Source organism: Mobula hypostoma, chromosome 10 (genome assembly GCF_963921235.1).
Source record: "Mobula hypostoma chromosome 10, sMobHyp1.1, whole genome shotgun sequence".
In the NCBI taxonomy this organism is placed as follows: Eukaryota; Metazoa; Chordata; class Chondrichthyes; order Myliobatiformes; family Myliobatidae; genus Mobula; species Mobula hypostoma.
In genome coordinates, this window is record NC_086106.1 from 120,152,153 (window position 1) to 120,177,662 (window position 25,510).

General features: G+C 40.5%; 1 protein-coding gene across 2 annotated transcripts in view; it reads right to left on the reverse strand.

Moving 5' to 3' along the window:
* Nucleotides 1-25,510, reverse strand: part of tbc1d8b (TBC1 domain family member 8B) — a 107,406-nt gene that overhangs the window by 47,169 nt on the left and 34,727 nt on the right. For both annotated transcript variants that reach the window (XM_063061123.1, XM_063061124.1), the window contains exons 5-12: nucleotides 18,994-19,234; nucleotides 18,604-18,811; nucleotides 16,533-16,709; nucleotides 13,160-13,339; nucleotides 10,979-11,129; nucleotides 8,207-8,421; nucleotides 6,822-6,939; nucleotides 416-701 (exon numbers count right to left, since the gene is read on the reverse strand). In XM_063061123.1, the coding sequence (XP_062917193.1) occupies nucleotides 416-701; nucleotides 6,822-6,939; nucleotides 8,207-8,421; nucleotides 10,979-11,129; nucleotides 13,160-13,339; nucleotides 16,533-16,709; nucleotides 18,604-18,811; nucleotides 18,994-19,234 (1,576 nt within the window). The remainder of the gene's footprint in view (nucleotides 1-415; nucleotides 702-6,821; nucleotides 6,940-8,206; nucleotides 8,422-10,978; nucleotides 11,130-13,159; nucleotides 13,340-16,532; nucleotides 16,710-18,603; nucleotides 18,812-18,993; nucleotides 19,235-25,510) is intronic.

A 25,510-nucleotide genomic window follows, 5' to 3' on the forward strand; every position in this document is an offset into this window, starting at 1 on the left:
GATAGGAGCAGAATAGGCCATTCAGCCCATTGAGTTTGCTCTGCATTCCATCACGGCCGATTTATTATCCCTCTCAACCAATTCTTCTGCCTTTTCCCCATATCCTTTGACACCCTTACTAATCAAGAACAAATCACCTTCTGCTTTAAATATACCCAATGATTTGGGCTCCACATCTGTCTGTGACAATGAATTCCATAGAATCACCACCATCTGGATAAATGCCCGTGCATATAAATTATGAAATCTTTCCTGAAGTACACACAATTGTCACCAGATCCTCATTACTACCATTTGGCAGAATAGCATAATTCCTAGATTAAGTAGGTGGTACTATTATAAATACTTGAACTAGAATCCATAACAGTTTCTAGAATAACTCTTGATGAAGGCTACAAGGTTTTAAATTCCATACTTGTTTAAAATGGTGACTGCCTCAGCATCATCTTTGCAGAGTAGCAGCTTGTCCATGTTATAATCTAGAATGGCCAGGCCCAGCTGTAGGATTGCTTTTATACCATCGAAGAAAAAACAATCGACGACGTTCACTGCACTCTCGATGGGCAACACAGAAATGAAGATAGTGAGAAACCAGGACAAGGAAACAGATGAGAAGAAAGTCATATCTGTCATGTGGTCAGTCAGCTGAGGAAGGTGACTTCTAATGAATTCTTCAAACACTGCCTGGTCCACCAAAGCACCTGTTAAAACAACAGGGACAATAATGCAGGACACAATTATTTTTCATACCCCACTCAGCTGTATTGATTCTGGTGATCAAATTTTTTGTTGCGTATGTGCGGAGCACGAACAACAACAGAGTAGCAAACTTAAACATTTTACTGAGTTGTCTTAGTAATGGTACATGCTAGGCAACTTATAGTGGGGGACTGAAGAACCACGCCCTCCAAGCCAAAACGTGCACTCAAACACCTGCACATAAGGGTGAGGCCCAACCGATTCACTGCACTATCAATCAGCTGACTGCGCACCTGCTACATTCTCACAATCAATCTGCTTTAATTCTGTTTCTCCCAAAAAGCACTTAAAATTGATCTTACGAGCCCAATGGCAGGGATCATGGTACTTATCTTTGTATTTAATCAAGGGATTTCTACACAAGTTAGTTTAAAATCAATGATAAATACAATGCTCTTTCATTTGGGTGTTAGAAAAAGTATAAATCAATAGAAGCAATACAATTAATTTCAAACAACAGGAATTCTGCAGATGCTGGAAATTGAAGCAACGCACATCAAAGCTGCTGGTGAACGCAGCAGGCCAGGCAGCATCTCTAGGAAGAGGTGCAGTCGACGTTTCAGGCTGAGACCCTTCATCAGGACTGGCGAATTAATTTCAACACCATTTTGCTTTAGTATTAGCTTTGATCAGGCAGAACCCTAGTTAAATGTCTCATACAAATACTGGAAAAATGTTTTAACTTAGCAATGCACCTCCAAGGGACTACAACCTTGTCACAGGGTTTGGAGGCTTGTGTGCCTGTAGACCTAGAGAGCTCTGTCGGCGGGGGTCAGGGCCTTGTGCTTTGGCTCTTGGTAGGGTTAGTCATGCCAAACAGGTCAAAGGGTAGAGGCCAGACTAAGAGTGGACCACCGGTTCACCAGTCCACCAGGTTTGGGGGTTCAGCTCAGGGCTAACAATCCTAACTGGTTAAAAAAAATTGCTATAGAAACAGCAATGAAGAATCCTTCTATATTTGTGTGAGACGCTATTCTTGAGTCTCCACCTGGGACTTGCATGGCTGATAGTAGAGAAAACCAAGAGGAAGCTACTGGCACAATGAAAGAAGCCCTGAGCACCAACAGAGGTGGAGGCCTTCATTGCTGCCCTAAACGCCAGCGGGTTAATGGGCAGTAAGTCTGCAATGCAGACCACAGGACAGCCATTGTACTGAACACATACACACAGTAAGTATTAACACACATTAAACTAAGGAAATAAGAGATTCATAACATCAAGTTAATCTTTCAGAAAGGTTGAAACTGTCACAGACTAGTGCAGTGAAGCTCATCTTACTTGGAAGGACACAGGATAGGTTAGAGGTAGAGTTAAATGGGATGCTCCTTCACCAATCCCATGATAAAGATCACAAATATCTTTCAACAAAGCAAGTGCCATAAAAAAGATTTGAAGCATACTCACACAAGGATGATTAAATCTTATTTCAGATATCTAACATTTGGAGTATTTTGTTTTCGAATCCATTCTCATCTTACCCATGACTTTTTTAATGAACCTAACTTTCTATTATAGTGCAAATAAACTTCCAATTTCCATTAAGAGCTGAGAAATGAATTTCTGTCAGCCCAATTTTTAATTAGATATGAGAAAACAATGTGATAAAGAATAAGCCTCCTTATTGTCATAATGATTAGGAAATAAAATACTTGTATATTTGCAAACTCATGAGATTGGGTGAAAATGAGGCTAAGAAGACAACTTACTTTGAATTTAACCAATGACTGCTTCACACAAGTGAGCTGATTGCAAACAAAGCCTTACTTTATATCTCCTAATCTTCAACCAAGAGGAGAAAAAAATTATACCCTGAATTTCCTCCATGAACTACTGGTACTTCACCACTTAGCTATCAGGGATTTCAGAATTCCTACGCAACAAAGTGAGCAGGAATATTTGTTACTGTGATTCTAACTAACATCTCCCAAAGTACAGCAGTGGAATGACAACCAATTCTGCAGTTTCACTGAGAACTTCAACCCTTGGTTTCGCAATGAAAAATTTAAAAACAACAGATACTTACAATGTGAATCTGGCATTAGTTGTTACCATATTTTACATTTTATGAACTAAATGAAATGTATTGAATTGCTTTTAAGTGAAAAAGGATCTGGTGCTTTCCCGGTATATATAACAAATAAATTCTTCTCAGGCTTCCAGTCAGGTACAGGTATCAATTTTAACCGACATTTCAATGACAAACTCTGTCAACCCTGATGAAGATAGCAGAGCTTATCATTGAAATGATGGTTTATTTGCTTTGAAGTGTTTTAAATAATTCAGTGGTTCATTTATTTTTAAGAAGCTTTTTAAAAAAATACAAACGTTTGTACAATGATATAATGATGTAGAAATAGACAGCAAATCAGAGAATTGGATGGAGTACAAAAATGCTGTAAAGAATGACTAAAAGATTAATAAGAAATTCCTACTATTTTCTAAAATGGATTAGTTAGTGTGATCTTGGATGCATTAACTTACATTTTCCAAAATTTCAATAATTCAGGAGAGGATACATTAGATTAGAAAATAGCAATGTAATTCATTTATTCAAAAAGGGAGGAAAATAAGGTATGAAACTGCAGGCTAGATAGCACAACATCTGTCATGGGATGAATGCTAGAAGCTATATTAAATATATTACTTTGATTTTTTTTGTTGTGTAATCAGGCAAAGTCAATATGGTTTTCTGTAATTGAAATTATGTTTGACCAATTTATTGAAATGGTTCAGATTAAGAATGGTTGTGGAGAAACATATGTACTGTGTGTACTAAGATTTCCAGAAGGCACGTGATAAAGTGCAACATCAAAAACTATGAAGAAAAACAAAAGATAATGTAGGAAGTAACACAATGGCAGAGATATATTGCCAGAAATCAGAGCATGAATAAATTTGTCATTTTCTGGTTGGGCAGTGCTATTCTACAGGGATCGACTTTTACAATTTATATTAAGGGAAGTTGTCAAAGCAATGGTCGCTAAATTTGCTGATGGCTAAGTTAGTTACCTTGCTATTCAGGAAGTTCTCAATGAAGGGATCTGGATGTGGCAAGTGCCAGTGCTCAACTATAATGTAAATAATTTCATTGAAGATTCATTGAACAGGCCATGTTTCCCTTGAAGCTAGCAAGTTACAATTAAAATGAAAATAAAATTTAAGTCTAAACTGTGCTAATAAATAATAATTTTAGCTTTGCCAAATGACATTCTGAATGTAATTAAACTATAAACATGTACATTTTGAAAGGCACTGAAGCTTATCATTCCAGAGCCACAAATATTTTAGAGCACACAGCACAGAGATTTACATATTAAAGGTTTGCTACGACACTATCTCAAACAGATCCAAATATAGGGAAGAATTTCACAAGGATATTTTAGCAATTTCGTCAAACTCAAAACAAAAGGCTTCTGTGCTGTCAGGTTTCCATTTTACAAGAACAATATGTTTAGTAAAATTAAAGGACCTGAATTATTCATGAATGGCATTAAGATGCAGTAACCTAAGCTTATTATCCAAATGCACTCAACTGAATTGAGGAAAAAATGCCACAGTTATAGTACTAACTGTCACTTTTACACACGCCATTTTACTTATACTGACATAGTACATGACATGTTAGGAGACAATATGTTGAACTTTTACAGGTAGACACAATACAGCTTATTGTGACAGATTACCTGGGGGATGGAGAAAGATGATATGGCATTCAAAACAGGAACAAGGATGCAAATCATACTTCAAATAAAATTGTACCTACTGAACCCAAGTAACTAACATACACACACACACACACACACACACACACACACACACACACACACACACACACACACACACACAAACACAATGCTGGAGGAACTCAGCAGGTCAGGCAGCATCTACAGAGAGGAAAAGAGAGTAGACGTTTTGGCCCAAGCCCCTTCAGCAGGATTCATGTACTGTGTTTACATATTGAACCAGTGTAATTACAAAAAGCATCTTCAGATTGAGCATATTTGAAGTTGCCCAAATACATCAGTCACATGTGTGTGGAAATTGAGTCCAGAGTATCTGCGCCAAACAGAGCCTGGTTACTGGCAACAACATCACTTTCAGGATTACCAGGACTTGAGTCACATGATTATAGCTTGGAAGGACATTCTCATTAATCATATAAACAGCTATTCTGGGAAAAACTAGTAATTGCCTCTAGGGAGAGATGAGATGTACTTTGCCCTTGGGATGGATCGAACTTGATTCAAAGAGATGCCAAAATAACTCAGTGCTGAACGTAAGGAACAACCTACTGGAACAAATCAAAGAGATCTCAATCTTTGACAGATAAACAATGGCGTGATATGACCAAGGTTGCACATAAACTCTTCAAACAAAATGGCAAAAGATTGTCCCATTTTCAGTGATTACAAATGAGTTTATATCATCAGCAAAATGTTTTTTGGTAGGTTAATCTCTGACCTAGTCATGGTTGTACTTAACCTAGTAAATAAAGTAATAAGCTACTTATGGAACAACTTTCAACATTAACTCATTAGAATACAGAACAAACCACCCAGTACAAGCTCTTGCGGATCAATCTAACCTACTCCTCCCACAGTCCTCCATTTTTCTTTCACCCACATGCCTAAGAGTCTCTTAAGTGCCCCTAAAGTAAATGCCTCTACCACCACAGCCAGCAGCATGTTCCACTTACATATCACTCTCTGTGTTTAAAAAAAAACCTACCTGTGACATTCCCCTCACACGTTTTTCCCCAAACACCTTAAAGGTATGTCCCCACATACTAGTCATTTCCATCCTGGGTAAAACTCTCTGGCTGCCTGTTCTATCTATGCCTCTTATGAACTTGTACACCTCTATCAGGTTACCTCTCATCCTCCTCCTCTCCAAAGAGAAAAGCCCTAGCTCGCTCATAAACTATGCTCTCTAATCTAGGCAACATCCTGGCAAATCTCCTTCACACGCTCTCTAAAGCTTCCACGTCAGTCCTGTCCTGTAATGAGGAAACCAGAACTTAACACAATCTACATACAATAAAATTGGTGTGGCTTGTAAAATTCCAATTTGTGGACAAAACCAGAATCAGCTTATTTTTCTTATTTTTTTTACCTGCTCTACTTATTCTACATAAGTGTTTATTGGGCTCTGTACATAAACCACTAAATATATGCATAAATTGATTTGTAATAGAAATATTAAGAGGATCACAGGAGCACTATGGCATAGAATTCAACAATAAAGATATGATGCAACAGATATTAAGGAGAATAACAGCAGAAAAAGGTAAACAATAAGAACGACTTACAGAAAGAACATCAGAACTTAGCGACTGCTCCCATACCAGAGTGGTGGAAATTAAGTGCAAACACACAGAAGTGGAAGCTTGTAGATGACAGGAGTTAAAGAGATTACTAGGAGATTAAGTTCAAGCAGGATATGAATACAACAAGATTATTTTATCATAAGATGTTCTTCATGTCTGCTTACACCATGAAACGGGAAAGGAAAATCCCGTTAAGTGTAATAGTGACAAAATGATACAACACAGGACAGTCAGGAACAGGTAGAAAATAAACAAACAATTCAAAACTAACTCACAAAAGGAGAACCGATGGGTAAATGAGGACTGGATGGAGTGGCTGAAAGCTTCTACTCAAAAGGTAACAGCTCAATTGTTGTTTACAAAATCCAATCTTTTAATTCTTGATTGTGTCCAATAAAGTCACACCAAAATGTGGTTTCACCACTGAACAACTAAAGATTGCTTATAGAGACCAAATGGAAGCCTTGTCCAGCAAACTTCTGAAGTACTCCACTGAGCAAAATTAAATCACTCAATACGTAACATCTGCTGGCATAAATTTACCTCATGAACATTTCTCAGCAAATGACAAGGGACTACAGCAGTTATAAACTTATTGTCAAAGATACTCACAATGAAAGCTTATTTTTAAATTCAACAGACAACAATCCTGTGTGCCCACTGTAGGCTGTTGTTAGATGAAACTGCATTTGGAAACAAAACTTCAAAAATGCACATCAGAGAATCTAACGCTTACCAATTATTCGACGATTGAAATAATCTGGCAACATCCTTTCACACACAGCAACCAGTAACCAAAAGGCTTCTTCTTCTTTTGCATAAAGTAGTAAAACAGATGTCAAAATATTCATCGCCTTTGCAGGTAATATGAAAGAAAGAACATATATTCTACTAAATAACTTGCAACTATTCATGAAGTTACAACATCATGCATTTTGCCTAGGCCCAGGGGTCCCAACCTGGGGCCTACCCCTCAATTAATGGTAGGGATCCATGGCATAAAGAAAATTGGGAACTCCTGGCCTAGGCCATTCAAACGTTAAGTGACATCCAACTTTTGATCTAGCCAATGGAACAGGATAGTGTAGGGCAGCAACAGCAATTAAAGAACTGTGCAGCAACCTGTATTTACAAACGTATATAGTACCCATGAACGTAACTATCTCAAGATATCATAACCTTAAACCCACAGCCAGAGGAGTTAAGGGTTAGCTCTATGTTCAGCTGAATCCAATTAATGTATGAAAAAGAAACCTCTAAAAACTTCCCTAAACATCCACCATGTCCGGGGTTATCCCAGCCAGGTCCAACTACCCTTCAAAATCCAATTTATGAACTCTAACTGCTTGATCCAGCATAGTTCAAGTACAGAAACTAATTTGATTCCAAATTTGCTTTGCCAGACATATCCTGGTGAAGATACTTATACCCCCATACTTACCCAAAACAAACATCAAATTTACAAAAAACAAAATATACTGTTCAGTTCACTGAGAAAACAATAATTCAGTTGGGAAAGTTGTACTAAAGGTAGAAATACTTTAACCAGAAAATTATTTCCTCTTGTGTCCTTAATTATTCTTTGGCCACTCATCAGATGTACTGACATTTATTATCCGTGCAATTGCAGAATAAAGTTCAAATCTTTCTTTATATGAGGTTTGCCAGGATATTAAAGAAGAAACAATGATTTAACATAGTCATCAACACTATGTGTCATGGTGTCTGATGTGGGCAATCATTGCCTTTAATTATGATTGCCCTTGGCAAATTTTTCTACAGAAGTAATTTGCCACTTCTTCTGGGCAGTGTCTTTGCAAGACAGGTGACCCCAGGCATTATCAATACCGTTCAGTCTGCCTGGCGTTAGCAATCGCATAACCAGGACTTGTGATATGCACCAGCTACTCAGACCACCAACCACCACCTGCTCCCATGGCTTCACTTGACCCAGATCAGGGAGGCTAAGCAATTGCTACACCTTGCTCAATGGTAACTTGCAGGCTAGTAGGGGGAATGAGCTCTTTACTCCTTTGGTAGGGATACATCATCACTCCATAACCCATTAATATATAACACACTTGAAAATAGTTAGTTTGACAGTGAGCTACCGAATCCAACCTGACAATAGCCTATCTTCGGGTTCCGGGAAGCATAGGCTGTGAGAACTCTTCTCAGTGCAGAGATGCCTGTATCACTTTGAAAAGCTGGATGTTCAGGCAGTGAGCGATGTAGGTCACGTTCTATTTCATCAGTAGCCAGAGTACAGGTGCCCATCGACCTTTCCACCAATTGCGTATAATAGCCTGGGTGAGCAGCCATGTCATTAACTGCACCTAAAAGTTGAATTTTCACAAAATTTACCTCTGCTATTATACTGCCATAGACAATGAACAAGGCATTATTAGTTAGAAATATCGACCAATATAAAAATCAAATATCTAATTTTTATTGGTGTTCTGAAAATGACTTATTTTTAAGAACAGAAACTGTCAGCTGACACATCTTTTTGCAGATACAAGGATTGTTATCCAAAAGCGTATCCAAAACCAACTCTGCTCTTAACAAAGGACACGCATTGGAATCTGCCTTAAGAAGATGCAGTTAGATATTTGCTCTCCCAGCATCTGTATAATGAATTTTCAGTTAGGTCATAAATAAAATTCTCTGTTAATTGATCACACTGCAGTACATTACATGTTTATTTTGATTGGAGTTATCAAAGAAGCTGAGAAACCTGAAATGTTTTTAGTGGTAAGATTTCATTTTCCCAATGATGGCACATTAAGAGGATCAGCCAGCTGCTGAAGGGATAATTTAATGTGATAGGCTACAGCTGGACAGAGGAGATAGAAATGTATACACTTAAGGTGGGTAACTGGGATGGGAAAGACAGGAGATCTAAGGAAGGAGTCAGAAGAAAGAGTAATTCAGACAAAGGAAGGCTGGTTAGGGGACAAGAGAAATAAGTCTGGGAAACACATGATCCACAAACTATAGAGGATTTACCATTAAAATACACACCCATAAGGCTCAAAATCCAGCAGTTCTAGATTTCTGCAGTTACTTGCATTAAATCTGATTAGTAAATATCAGGATCTCTCATTTGCAAGAAATTACCATCTAAATGCCTTAATGTCCCAACCTGTCTGGACCAAGCCAAACAAGCTTCCATGCAATCTGGCAGCCACATGCTGGAGCTGTACAAGATAATAAGAGGCACACATCAAGCAGATAGCCAGAGACTTTTTTCCCCAGGATGGAAATGGCTAATACCAGGGGCATAATTTTAAGATTGGAGGGAAGTATAGAAGGGATGTCAGTAGCAACTCATGTATTTTTTTTTAAAACAGAGAGAGTGGTGTGTGTGTGGAATGCCCTGCCAGGGGTGGTGGTAGAGGCAGATATATTAGGGACATTTAAGCAACTCTAAGATAGACACATGGATGAATGGACAGCTATGTAGGAGGGAAGGGTTAGATTGATCTTAGAGTAGGTTAAAAGGTCAAGACAACAGCATGGGTCAAAAAGCCTGTACTGTGTTGTTGCGTTATATAGCTTTCATTATACCTCGTTTTGCCACTAATTCAAATTCAAGTTAATTGTCATGTGACAACCAAACGAAAAACAATGATACTGTGGAGCACACTGCACCCACAATACATATATTACACACAACACATAAAACAAAATATTACCAGAAATGTCAATGAAATATAGCTCAAAATGCACATGAAGTGCACAGCACAGATAAACAGTATACAGTGCACAGCTCGCTGTTCTAGTGACGAGACCTTGGTGGTGGCAGGTCACTCAGTTGTCTCATAGGAAGCTGTTACCCAGTCTGATAGTCCTAGTCCTGATGTTCCTGTATCTCTTTCCTGATGAGAGAGGCTCAAAGAAATAGACAGGTGGTAGTCCTCAAATGAGAAAGGTGGTAGTCCTCAAAAATGCTTCAGCCCCTTTGTATACAATGTTCCCACTAAATGTCACAAATAGCAGGGAGGGAGAGCCCAACGATCCTCACTGCGGTTTTAACTACCCTCTGTAGGGTCTTGCAGTCCAAAGCCTTGCAGGTTCCATATCACACGATGCAGTCAGACAGGTCATTTTTGATAGTGCTCCTGTGGAGAGCTGTTAGAATGGGAGCGGGGAACCTTGCATACCTCAACCTCCTCAAAGTGTAGACACTGATGTGTCTTCTTGACTAATGAGGAGATGCTGTAGGTGCAGGTTAGATCATCTGTTACATTCACACTTAGAAACTTTGTGCTCTTCACTATCTCCATGGCAGAGCCATTGATATGCAATGGAAAGAGGTCCATCTACACCGTCCCGAAGTCCACAATCATCTCTTTTGTCTTGTCCATGTTGAGACGCAGATTGCTGTTCTCACACCATTTGACAAACCTCTCTCCATTCTCTCTGTATGCTGACTCATTATTGTTGCTGATGAGACCAACTACTGTTGTATCATCAGTGAACTTGATGATGTTGTTTCACCTGGATCTGGCAATGCAGTTGTGAGTCAGCAATGTGAGCGGCATCTGGCTGAGCACACAGGCCTGGGATGGAGCTACCATCTTGGATTGACTGCGGTCTTTCTGTTAAGAAGTACAAGATCCAGTTACAGACAGGTGTGTCGAGTCCCAAAGGAGCAGTCAACCCAATTCACGCATCATTTCTTGAAACTTGTCTTCTACTGACTCTGCAAGAGTTAAAGCAGGCTCATACCAAAGAAAAGAAAACCACAAAACGGATTCCACTATTGTGAAAAATGTGTGGAAACACACTCTGTAATTTGGAAAAACAGAATTTCATTCATTTCTGCAAATTTAAATGACTAATCATTTGAAAGACTTGTTTCATAGCCACACAGGTGACAACGCATACCTGAAAACAACAGCCAAAGTTCTCCCCTTAAAGCTTCTGGGATTCCTCTCATTACCAGTTCTCGAGTCTTTTTTGTACGAAACATACAGACTCCTTGACCATATTCTACAAAATGAATGTTCCATGACTGCACCTTCATCTTTTCTTTTAACTGCAACACATAAAAAAAAGCTGCAGTTTAGTATCTCATCCTCAAACAATACATTTATATATTGGTAATGAAGCAATAATTTTCTGCCTGCAATAAACTTGCTGGAGCACATTAAAGGAACCATCATGACCTGGAATTTCTTGTCTTGGACTTTAACAAATACCCTAGAATCAAATTACTCTTCCAAACCAACCTGTTACCAATATTTAGAATTGAAGAAGAACCAAAAACAACTTTGATAATCAATTTGTTTTATTATGCATGTTAGGAGAGGAAGAAGCGTCTACTGGCATGGCTGAGAAAAGCAATTCATATCGAGATAACAAACAATGTCCAGATAAATAAAGCAAATCTAATGAAGTCACTGAAGTGACTCAATTTTGTTTTTACAATTCCTACCTCTCTATAAAACACAACTGTAGCCCCTAGATTACTACTGGGCTCCTGGTTCTTGAAATTTAAACCACAGTATTACATGGAACAAATCAATACAGGAATATGACCTTCAGCCAATAATGGCTGTGACAACCCACCCTGATGGCAATAAAAACTAATTTCATCTGCCTTCAGGTGATCTATAACCCTCCATCCCAACCCAGGGTCCTGACGAAGGGTCTCGGCCCAAAACGTCGACTGTACCTCTTCCTAGAGATGCTGCCTGGCCTGCTGCGTTCACCAGCAAATTTGATGTGTGTTACCCTCCATCCTTGCCTGTTTACCTGCCTGCCCAGATGCCTTTCAAATTTTGAAGGACATGCTTAAATAAAAATTCTTATATTAGGGCTCGGCCTAAAAGCTTCACTTGCCTTTGGAGGACTGAGATTTCGTGGTTCTGGAAACGGGGTGGGAGGGTGGGAATCAAAGGTCAGTGTCCGGGCAAGAGATCCGAGTGTCATGGCAGATGGAAGATCTAAGGCTGTGTGCCCATTGACCCAAGATCTTCATGCACAGAGCTTGGAAAAAGCAACACAGCGGACTTTTAACATCGTAAACCAGCGAGTTGTTTATGTCTCCCCTCTCACTGTGGAACGGAGACACCTCTTTCTCCTTTATTAAGGAGGAAGGGAGCCTGTGGTACGTCAAATACTGGGTGAACTAGTAGTCTTTGGAGTACTACAAGTCTGTGTCTTTGCTGTTGCCTTGCTCACACTGGAGTGCTCAGTGGTGGGTGCCAATGTTTTTTTTTGCCAGTGGGGGGAAGGGGGATTGTTGCTTACTGCCGCTTATGCACGGGAGGGAGGGGAGTTGGGGGGGACTTTGGGGTTCTAACATTTAACTATCATTCATTCTTTGGCAGCACTTCTCTGCTTTTGTGGATGGTTGTGAAGAAAAAGCATTTCAGGATGTTTATTGTATACATTTTCTGACATTAAATGTACCTTTGAAACCTTTGATGTTAGACAAAATAATACAATGATTTTATATTATATATAGTAATATAATGACATAACCAATCTCAGGATTCTAGACTATTCAAACAGTAATTTACTCTACAAAACACATGACATTATACAGGTGACCTCCATGTCACAGAACAGTCCATATCATGACTTTCCATAACCCAAAGCCACATCATCTGCACATGCATCAACAAGCATGAGATGGAAAAAATTGCATTTATTTCTTTACATTTTCTCCACACAAAGAGTGAGTTTTATTCCGCTTCTCAAATTTTCTGTAAGTGAAATCCCTAAGAGCGAATTTCCATAACGTGGATGGCTGTAAAATTCCGCCATAGATAGTCCCAAATCCGGCTACGAGAGGAGGAGGGGTGGACAAGGGGACAACTTGAAAGACTGGCCCAGGATAGAGAACTCTGGCGAGCTGGTGTCAGCAGCCTATGCCCCAATGGGTTTAAGTAAGAATGGCTGTAACATGGGGGTTACCTGTACCTTAAAGGTCTAAACCTGCAAGTGGAAAAAATTATCAATGGACACAATTAACCAGATTGTTAACACGGAAGTGATGTAGCAAAATATGTAAAAACTGCACACCAAATTTTTTATGTACAAACAAAAAAAACTACTTGCCATTTTTGAATCCAGATTTTCTGCCTCTTGTGGATGAAAGGCTCGCATTAATGCTTCGGTATTGACTGTTTTATTGCTTTCTTTCAGTAATGCACTATGTTGTTCACCAGTAAGTGAAAACATGGAATCACTGTGCCCAAGGAAGGCATCATCTCCCTGAGCAACTTGTAGACAAGATTCCTACCGAAAAAAAGATGCATCACACATCAAAGTATGAGTAATCAGCTTCTACACCAAGGAAAGTTGGATTAGCTCAGCTGCTCCAAGTAAAGATTCTAAATTATTTCTTATTTAACTAAAATCCACGATTAAGCTTTGCAGCAATCAGTTGGGGGAACTCAGCAGGTTGATCAGCATCTGTAGAAGGAAAAGAATTTTGATATTTCGCATTGAAACCACTGCTTCAGTCTGTATCTCTTGTGTCTTCATGATTAAACCGTTACTCTACAGATTGATAACAAGTTTACCATAATGTCCAGATACATGTATGGAAAAAATAATGATTTCAGTGTATATAAATTACTGTCAGAAAGGGCATAATATCTTAGGAGTAATGCAGAAAAGGGCTTACTAGAGAGGTTCCACAAATAAGGTATTTCAAATACAAGATATTCTTTTTATTTCTTCATAGTACAGCAAACTCTCAGCTATAAGGCATCCAAGTCACATGAGAGTGGCATGCAATAAACTTGCAAATATATTGCCAAACTATGTCTTAGCTTTACACATTTCCATTTTCATTTTCAATGTTAAGAATATGCATCTGATTTGTACCTAAGCCAAGAGTATTGTTATCCAACAAAGTGGATAGAAAGGAGGAATAACACAGTTTCAGAAGCAAAATTGGAACTAACCACCATTTGTACACATGAGAGACTGAGGACAATCTGCTCTGCTGAAGGTTGATGGGAAACAGAGAATAGACTAAAATCACTGTGGTGATTTATGTTTAAGAAAAAAATATTAAATTAAATTCTAATTTATGTTTAAGAAAAAAATATTAAATTGCTTAATATTCTGAGAAATTTTAGCACTAGAATTCTGGATGTACATGCAAATAGTTGAGAGTTTACTGTATGTGAACACCACTGACAACACCAGCATTTATCATCAATCCCGAACTACCCCTGACTTACAACGGGTGATTGATAAGTTCATGGCCTAACGTAGAAGGAGTTAATTTTAGAAAACCTAGCACATTTACTTTTCAGCATGGTCCCCTCCTACATTTACATATTTAGTTCAGCAGTCGTGGAGCATATGCATCCCTTCTTTGTAGAAGTTGGTGTCTTGGACCTCCAGAGAGTGGTCCACAGCAGGGGTAATTGATAAGTTCGTGGCCTAAGGTAGAAGGAGATGAGTTATACAGCTTTCATTACATGTATGTGCAGTAGAACTCTGAGTGATTATGCAGAAAGTTTGAAGTTAATAACTCATGTCCTTCTACCTTGGGCCACAAACTTATCAATCACCCCTGCTGTGGACCACTTTCTGGAGGTCCAAGACGCCGATTTCTACAAAGAAGGGATCTGTATGCTCCACAACCGCTGGACTAAGTGTGTAAATGTAGGAGGGGACTATGTTGAAAAATAAATGTGCTAGGTTTTCTAAAGTTGACTCCTTCTACCTCAGGTCATATACTTATCAATCACCCCTCGTAAGTAAATGAAGAGTCCACCATATAGATAGGTTTGCAAACACATAAATGCTAGAGTAGTAAAGGAGGATTAGAAACTTTATAATAATCCTATGACTTTCATGGTTCCTGATACTAGCAGCAGCAATTCTATAACTTAAACAACCAGTACCAAACTTTTAATCTACTATGGTATTTCCATACCAGGCTGCATCAAGGCCTGGTACGAAAACGCCAAAGCCCTTGAATGTGGAATCCTACAAAAAGTGATACAGTCCAGTCCATCAGGATAAAGCCTTCCACAACGTTTAAGCACATCTACACAAAGCGTTATCACAGTAAAGTAGCATCCGTTATTAGGGACCCCCACCACCCAGGTCACGCTCTCTTCCCACTGTTGCCATCAGGAAGGTGGCACAGGAGCCTCAGGACTTACACTAGCAGGTTCAGGAACAGTTGTTAACCCTCAACCATCAGGCTCTTGAACCAAAAGGGATAACTTCACTTGCCCCTCATTGAACTGGTTCCCACAGCCAATGAACTCACTTCAACTCATCTCATGTTCTCAATACTTATTGCTTACGTATTATCATAACTTCTTTCTTTTTGTAGTTGCAGTTTGTTATCTTCTACACTCTGGCTGAAAGCCCATATTGGGAAGTCTTTCCTGGTCTGACATCTGACAGGCAGAACCCTAGTGCATTAAATTTATGATCCAGACTGTCTATGATGCCTTGCCAACCCCTGCAAACCTCTCCATGCCTGGGGCAAGAGTGATACACCAGCATGTCCTCTCTGTCCAGAAAGAGGATCACTGGAGCACATCCTTAGCAGCTGCCCTAAAGCCTTGGGGGAAGGTTGCTACCGGTGGCGTCATGACCAGGTGCTGAAGGCAGTGGCAGAAAGCATTGCGATGGCCATGACGACCAGCAAAAAGAGTGGTCAGAGGAATAACATCTCCTTTGACAGAGCCGGAGCACAGCCCCTACGTCAGCCCAGACCAGCATCATCATTGGGCCTGCTTAGCATCGCATCAGATTGGCTGCTTCAAGTTGACCTGGGGAGGCAGCTGAAGTTTCCCGACTAAATAGCAACAACTTTACTGAGGCCAGATGTGGTCCTTTCTTCAGTGTCCTTGAAGCAGGTTGTCCTCATCCAGTTGACAGTTCCCTGGGAGGACCGCATTGAGGAGGCAAATGAGCGGAAGTGGGCCAAGTACCAGGAGCTGGTGGAGCAGTGCTGGAGGCAAGGCTGGAGGGCTCGCTGCAAGCCCATCGAAGTAGGATGCAGGGGTTTTGCCGGCCACTCACTCTGCAGAGTCTACACCCTACTTGGGATCACTAGGGCTGGCAAGAGGAAAGCTATCAGGACCATCACAGAGGCCACTGAGAGAGCCTCCAGATGGCTATGGATCAGGAGGGATGATCCGTGGGCGAATGCCACTGGGACACAAGCTGGAGTCTGATCAACCCCGGCTGGGTTGCCTGGGTGAGGGTGTATGATGTTGAAAGACCCGAAACACCCAATGACCTCAGGTTACATCCCTGATGATGTGTCTCAGAGCATCTGCAGATGTATCTCAGAATCATTAATTTGGTTAGAGTTATAATTCCATAGGTTTATTACGCCGCAAGAAAATGAACCTCAGGGTTTATATGGTGATATATACGTACTTTGAAAATAAATTTATTTTAAACTGTGAACTTTTGCAAATAACAATCCCCCAAAGATCTTTACCTCTCCTTTTCCTAAAGTGTCTTGTGTGCTTCCACTCGTGCCACACTTCAGCTTCCCTTGGAGTTTCTTCGTCAGACCATCACTGTCCTTAATTTCAGTGAAGCGAAATGTTATTTTACTTCTGGTACTGAAGGAGATGTGTTTGCCTGAACCACCTGGCGTTTCCATACCAGTGACCTGTTGGAAAACTCACATCAATCTGATGTTCACATTTCCATAGCCTCTAGCTAAAGGTGTTAGTGAGGATGAAGCTGAAAAAACATTGGAAGTAGTTCATATGCATCATGATGTATGTGTGTATGTGTGTGTATATAGTCAGATGACACTAAACTTGTACTTCATTAAGAATGATAACTAAAGCATGAAGCAAACCATTTATGCATAGGAAAGGTTCAGAGGATAGACAGGAAAGGTGTAGGGAGGGGGTTATTAGCCAAATGGAACGGGCCCAGAACATAGAACACTGTGGTATAGTATAGATCCTTCACTCCACAATATTGTGCTAATCTTTTAACCTAGTCAAAGACCAATCTCTCCTACATAGCCCTCCATTTTCCCATCATCCATATGCCTATCTTAAGAGTTAGAATGTCCTTAATGTTTCTGTCTCTACCATCTCCCCTGGGAGGGCATTCCAAGCACACCGACCACTCTCTGTGTAAGAAAATCTACCTCTGACATCTCCACTATACATTCCCACAATCACCTTAAAATTATGGCCCCTCATATGAGCCATTTCCACCCTGGGGAAAATAAATTCTCCAGTTATCCAGACTATCTCAGCTGCTTATCATCTTGTATACCTCTATCAAGTCATCCGTCATCCTCTTTGCTCCAAAGAGAAAAGCCCTAGCTCACCAAACTAATCCTCATAAGACACTCTAATGCAGGCAGCATCTTGGTGCCATGATAACAAACAAATTAGTATGACGCTATTACAGCTCGGGGCATTCCGGAATTCAGAGTTTAATTCTGACGCTGGTCTCTAAGGACTCTCTGTATGTCCTACCCATGGAATGTGTGGGTTTTCCCCCGGGTGCTCTGGTTTCCACCCCCCGCCAGGCCAAAGACGTACTGGGTAGGTTAACTGGTTGTTGCAAATTGTCATGTGATTAGGTTAAGGTTATTCAACGTTGTGGGGTTGCTGGGACAGCGTAGCTCAAAGAGCTGGAAGGGTCTTCTTCAGGCTGTATCAATAAATAAATATCCTCTGCATCCTTGGGTAGGCAACATGGTCAGCATGGGTGAGTTGGGCCGAAGGGTCCATTTCGATGTTGTATAAAACTACGACTTTGTGATGTTATAGCACTTACACAAACAAATGCAAGTAGGGCTACGACACTTAAGCACTGCAAAGGTCCCGTTTGATGTGTTACATCAAAATTGATCATAGAATTAGCTACATGTTTAATATTGTAACAGCAGCTATGTGAAAACAGACCATTCTTTCTGCAAGAAATGTGTAGCCCTACTTAAAGACCAGAACAGTATGTTACAACAAAATGGCTCTTTGAAGCTAGAATTGATAATGCAATTTTGCCTGTGGAAAATATTGGTTTGAAGTGAAATATTAAAAAAACCCTTACAGCCAGATCAGTGAGATTTATAACAGCATTCCTTTGGTGTAAATGCCTAGTTTGTGGGAACAGAGAACCTGAACATTTCTCAAACTGTCGATAATTCCCAACCTTTCCATCGGCCCTCTTAGTGAGTGCCTAGCTCCCCAGAACCTCCCTGCAAAGATAGCAGCGGAAAAACTGTAACCCAAACCTACATTGCAGGTTAGTAATAAGCTTCCTTGGTGTGATGTAGATACAAATAAGGAGATAAGCATCTTTCACCTTTTCATTATAGTGCCAAGAAAAGACACTTTAAAGCTGGATTTTTAACAATTTTAGCATTAACCACTTCTTTGAAATTTCTAAGAAAGGTCTAGCAGGGGCTTTAACCCTAAGTTCTTTTAATATTACATATCAAATACAAAACGTGTTTGACAGCATCTGCAGTCTCCTGTGACCATGATTAAGCTTTGCTCTACAGATTTATAATAATTTTACCAATAATTCATTACCTCCCGCAGTGGAATGACTACATTACAATGATTTCCATCCTGGCTACTGAAGCAGATGTAATTTTCCGAAATGAACATTTTCCCAAATGCATGGGTATGGTAAAAGGGAATCCAAAGAAAACAGTCAAGTACGTCATCCAGACTTTCTTCCCTGGGAAGCCTAAAGAGTGCAGTGAAATATTCATTCCTCGCTCGATTCTCCAAAAGTCTAAAAGAAGAAAAAATAAAACCACTGTTACAGGGCAGCTTTATGATGTATTAAAAATAAACTACATTGCTTGGCTTCAGTGACAAAAGTTCTTCTTCAATAATATCATAGTTCAAAAAAAAAGTATATTTGATTTCTTAATGCTTTGGGTATCTCAGTAGAGAGCAACATTTTTTCATTACCTTTTTGTTATTTGTAAATGATCATCGAGCAATAAATCCATTTCAAAGGTTTCTTTATCAAATAATCTCTTTACAGCATAATCTGCCAGCTGTTCCATCAGCAAAAATGTTTCATTTAAATGCATGAACATTGAAAAGTAATAGTCTTCTCCATGACTGCAAATGTGTATACTCTCAGAGAAGATTACATTTGTTGTCTTTGTAAGCTGTGATACTTCATCCCAGGGAATAATAATCTTAACTGCAAGTTAAACAGAAGTTATAAAATCAATATATAGATAGCAATTACCAAAAATGCTTTATAGTAGAGTTGGTCATTTCAAGGCAACACAGTAGCTAATGCACAGACCTTCATACCCTGCTTTCCAATGAAGATGAAATACTTGCAGTAGTATTATTTTAAACCTGTATGCATTGGATCATCTTTAAATATTAAAATCTTTGGAGATCTGTAGCATTAGTTTCTAAAATTGTTTCCTGACTTAACCAATGCAAGTTCTGATGAAGGGTCTCGGCCCAAAACACAAACTATACTCTTTTCCATGGACGCTGCCTGGCCTGCTGAGTTCTTCCAGCATTTTGTGTGTGTTGTGAAGGAATGTGAGAGCAGCATCCAAAACAAAATGGAAAAAATAAAAATTGGAAACTGCTTTTGATGGTTGTGTAGTTCAAAGTGTAAGAACATGTTAGATACTTTAAATTGTGAAGTAAAGCAAGCTACAGCAATTTCAGAAAAATGAAAACATAAGATAAAAATTACAATTAATATTCTCCCTTTTGTAATACCACCCAAAGTTAAAATTATCCAGTTAGAACTTGCTTACCTCTAGTCAATACAGTGCTGTAGCCTCCCTCACTCTAACATTTTGTGCACTTTGACCACTAACAGCAATGAAACCTTCAGCCACCTCACTGTCTGGAATATACTTCCCATTTAATTTTAGTCCTTTAAGCAGCTTTTGTAAAGTCATCTTTCCAATTACCTTTCAAATGACTTTGTCTAACCTTTCCCTCCATGCCCTAGAACATACTTAAACTATAGAAAGGGTGCACAGGAGATTTACAAGGATGTTGCCTGGATTGGGGAGCATGCGTTATGAGAATAGGTTGAGTGAACTCGGCCTTTTTTCCTTGAAGCAGCGGAGAATGAGAGGTGACCTGATAAAGGTGTATAAGATAATGAGAGGCATTGATCGTGTGGACAGTCAGAGGCTTTTTCCCAGGGCTGAAATGGCTAGCACGAGAGGGCACAGTCTTAAGGTGCTTCGAAGTAGGTACAGAGGAAATGTCAGAGGTAAGGGTTTTTTTTTTAAAAAACGCAGAGAGTGGTGAGTGCATGGAATGGGCTGCCGGCAATGGTGGTGGAGGCAGACACGACAGAGTCTTTTACATGGAGCTTAGGAAAATAGAGGACTATGCGGTAGAAACTCCTGGATAGGTGCATGGAGCTTAGAAAAATAGAGGGCTGTGGATAACCCTAGGTAATTTCTAAAGTAAGTACTTGTTCGGCACAGCATTGTGGGCTGAAGGGTCTGTATTGTGCTGTAGGTTTTCAATGTTTCTGTAACCAATATGCTAAGATGTTCTATTCAATTAGAGCCATGTTATAAAAGCATGGCATTATGGAGAACAACGATGTGCATACGTTATTTAAGAACATGGGAAGTGGGGTAGGACTTGTCCATATTACTCCTCAGATCTACTCCAGCATTCAGTAAGGTCATATCTTATCTGACCTTGCACTCAACTCTACCTGTGTGCCCATTATAAGCACATAACAAATAAACTAGTATAGTTAGTGGGACAGGTGATAACATTCAGGCAGCAGAATAAATACAGTTAGATCTAAACAAAATCCAGATGTGGGCAGATAAATGGCAGGTGAAATTTAACGTAGTAAATGTAAAATAATACATATAGGAAGTAGAAATACTAGATATAGATATACATGGGGGGGTGGTCTTGAGTTAGAAAGCGCACTGTATGAGAAGATTTAGGTACACCCTAGCCTCGTTATATGCGTCTTCAGACAATGCGGATTCAGTTATGCGAGGAACCTATTTCTACCAACGTCTCCTTACATGCGTCCAAAACTCACAGTTATGTGAGGAGCACTGCTTTCCCGCCAATACAAGACAGGTGCGCGCACCTCACAATCTCACTCCCGCCAGTCTCGCATTCGTTTTGGCAAGGTGGGGATGCGCGATCTTGCGCTCTTAAACATTTGTTGGTTTTACCTACGGTGCAGTGATTTTGCGCTTGAAGTATTTAACTATGCCTCCTAAGCATCCGATGTCATGTCTTGGGCCGTCAGCCGAGCAGCAGAGAACCGCTTTAACACTTGAAAAAAAGTTGGAAATTATAAACAGCGCGGCATCAGCTGAAGGTAACACAGCTCTGGGACGCTACTGCCGAGAACAGAATCTTGCCTTTAAAGTTCTTTTGTTGCTTGACAATGAACCAGACCATCCTAAACATTTGCACGACATTCATCCTAATATAACAGTGCATTTCCTTCAGCCTAACACAACATTACTGATTCAACCACTCGACCAAGGTGTGATCCACATTCAAGGTGTACGGATTTTTTTTTAACGGTGAACTATCTCTCAGATGCTGCAAGCAACAGACGATTTTGAAAATCCCATGAGTTTACCAACAGTGAGGGAATGGTGGAAGTCGGAACACTTGGCACAAATGGCGATGGACATGGACCCAAGTTTAGAACGGAGTCAGCATTTCAGTCATTCCCTGTCGTCAACCCTTCTTCCCTACAAGCAAATTTATGCTGAAAAACAAAATGCTGCCAAGTAAACAACCTTCATCACTTTCTTCAAATCGGTGTCATCTCCCACTTCCAGCAGTTCTAAGAGTTCAGTGAGTCTTCCTTCACCCCTTGCTGTGCTTGATATGATCCTGACGACCACAACCATCCACCTCATCCGCGTAAAGCTGCCCGACACCACAACAACCCCTCATCTCCCGGAGCGAACACACCTGCCACTGTTGGTGAGTACTGTACACCCTCGGATGTTAACTTTCTATGATTTATTACATTGAATATTACCTTAAATTGATGAAATATAATACAAATGTTGTCTTGTGGTACTGCTTTTGTGTCGCATTGGTATAAAAATGTGAATAAATTACAGATAAAACATATTTAGGAAGCCCTCTGGAACGCATCCCTATTTTCTCCATTTAAATAATTATTCACATTATGCGATTTCACATTATGCGTCAACTGCGAGGAACGTATCCCCTGCATATAACGAGGATAGGGTGTATCCTGATAGACTCACCACCATCAACATCTAGACAATGCTCAGAAGCAATTAGGAAGGCTAAAAGAATGCTGGGCTATATAATGCACTCAGTGGAGTACAAGTCCAGAGATGTTCTCCCTAAGCTGTATAATACACTTGTGAGGCCACACCTTGAGTACTATGCACAATGTTGGTCTCCATATTTTGTGAGGGATGTGAAGGCACTGGAGAGTTCAGAGAAGGGTGACGAGACTCATCCCAGGTCTGCAGGGTAAGAGCTATGAAGAAAGATTGAAAGAATTAAATCTTTTTAGCCTAAGTAGTTATAGAATGAGAGGAGACATGATAGGTGTTCAAAATCATTTAAGGGTTTAAGTATAAATCATTATGGGATGCAGCTGCTACTTCAAAATTAATCCATCAATGAAGACACAGGGCCATGGGTGGAGACTGGTTAAAGGGAGATTTCAGACTAACATCAGGAAGCATTTTTTTTTTCTTTTAAACACAGCAAGTTGTGGACACACGGAACAAACTACCTAGTTGTGTAGTTGAGAGTAGTACCTTTGAGACTTTAAAATCTAAACTCAATAGTTATTTCAACACATGATGTGAAAAGGAATTTGGTAAGCTTTGTTGGGCCAAATGGCCTGCTCTTGTCAAAAAATTTCTTATGTTTCTAATGTCCTGCAAGGCTGGGCTCCCCCAGACTGCAAAAATTTATCTTAGCCTTGAATATACTCCATTACTTGATCTCCATTGCTCTTTAGGTTGAGAAACATAAACATTCACAACCAAGAGAAAAGGGAAGAGAAAAGATCGCGCTACCGGAGACATGCAACAGCCTACTTGTAGTTCCAAGGCAAAAGATTTCCATTAAAAACATAAGTAACACTTTTTTTTTTGCAGTAAATTAGGGTAAACTATCACCACAAGCAACAAAGAGGCAAGTGAGGGCAAAGCAAATTCGAGAGATGTGCCCTGCTGGTGTGCTGCAAAATTGACGCATTTGGAGTAGGAGCTATGTTGGTTATAGTGGACGATTCAAAGGAGAGAAGGTGGGAAGGGGGGGAATTTCTAACGCCCGTCTAACTTACCTGGGTGCAAGGGTGGATTACTCTAAGCACAGAGCCAATTTAGTGAGGTGGAAAACAGCTTCTTTGGCAGCAAAATCGCTGGGTGGTGTGATCCTGACCCGGACCAATTCGCTGCAGCAAGGCCTGGGTCCTAATGCGATGTACAATATGCTATTGAACAACCTAAACACTGGCCTAGATAGATAAGACAGGCAGGGTGTCGAGAGTTGGGTGAGGTTGGAGTGCTTTCAGTGCCGAACCAACTTGGAGAGGTTGAGAACGGCTTCTCCAGCAGTAAAATCCAGGCCTGGAGCAATTTGCCGCAGCAGGGCCCAGTTCTCAGTGCAAGGTTCAGACAATTTAAACACTGGCCCAGATAGTCTGGGGGCACCTCTCTCTCTGTGAGACTGCCCCCGGCTGCTGTGCTTCATGTCCTTGCAGTGACTTGTCCCGCTAGTATGATGAACGGAATACGGAGGCTTTGGGCCCACTCCTGGCTGCACCATAAGCCATAGGAGCAGAATTAGGCCATTTGAGTCTGCTCTGCCATTCAGTCATGGCTGATACTTCCCACCCCCCCCACCTCAGCCCCACTCCCCCGCCTTCCCCCATAACCTTCGATGTTGTAGCCAATCAAGAACCTACCAATCTTCACCATAAATACACCCAATCACCTGGCCTCCATAGCTGCCTGTGGTAACAAATTCCACAAAATCCCCACTGTCCAGCTAAAGAAATTTCTCTGCATCTGTTTTTAATGGACGCCCCTCTATCCTGAGGCTGTGCCCTCTTGTCCTTGACTCCCCCAGCATGGGAAATATCTTTTCCACATCTACTGTCTAGGCCTTTCAACATTTGAAAAGAGATAACCCCTCATCCTTCTAAATTCCAGCGAGAGTAGGCCTGGAGCCATTAAACATTCCTCATATGATAACACTTTCATTCCCAGGTCCTTGTGAACCTCCTCCAAACTCTTTCCAAAGCCAGTACATCTTTTCTTACATAAGGAACCCAAAACTGTTCACAATGCTCAAGGTGAGGCCTCACCAGTGCCTTATAAAGCCTCAGCATCACATCCCTGCTGTGGTATTCTAGACCTCTTAAAATGAATACTAACTTTGCCTTCCTCACCACTGACTCAGCCTGCAAGTTAACCTTTAGGATGTTCTGCCAAGGACTCCCAAGTCCCTTTGCATCTCCGATTTTTGGATTTTCTCCCCATTTAGAAAATAGTCTGCACATTTATTTCTTCTACCAAAGTGCATGTCCATTCATTTTCCAACACTTTCATTTGCCACTTTCCTGCCCATTTTCCTAATCTTTCAAAGTCCTTCTGCAGCCTTCCTGTTTCCTCAACACTACCTGCTTCTCCACAAACCTTCGTATCTTCTGCAAACTTGGCAACAAAGCCATCTACAGGTGTCCCCCGCTTTTCGAAGGTTCGCTTTACGAAACCTCACTGTTACAAAAGATCTACATTAGTACCGTTTTCGGTTTCAGAAGGTGTTTTCACTGTTATGAAAAAAAATTCAGCGCACGATAAAAGGCAGAGCGCGCCCCAAGCAGCCGCTCTGCCCCGGATTGGGAACTGCTTTGCTTTAACACGTGCCCATGAGCAGCCGTTTACAAGATGAGTTCTATGGTATCAGAAAAGCCTGAAAGAGCTCGTAAGGGTGTTACACTTACGGTAAAACTAGACATAATTATGCATTTTGATCGTGGTGAACAAGGACAAAGTAAGTTTGGCTTGTGGAAGCTGACGAACATGATGTTGAAGAGGTTTTGGCATCCCATCACCAAGAACTGACAGATGAAGAGCTGATGCAATTGGAAGAAAAAAGGATAACAATCAAAACCGAATGAGTAATGACAAAGTACGACTTTAATTTTGAAAGGGTACGTCAGTTTAGGAGATATTTGCAGGATGGTTTGAGTCCTTATTAAAGAACTGTGTGATAGAAAAATGTGTGAGGCTCAGCAGTCAGGCAAGCCTTCCACATCAGCCACAGCAGACAACGAACCTCGACCTTCGACATCGAGGCGGGCAGTCATAGGAGAAGATGAGCTGCCTGCCCTGATCGATGATGAGATGACACGCCAGTGTCTCACCACCCCAACCCCCAGGCCATGGACAGATACCGATTCGTGGAAAATGCAACAGTAGCCGGGACGCAC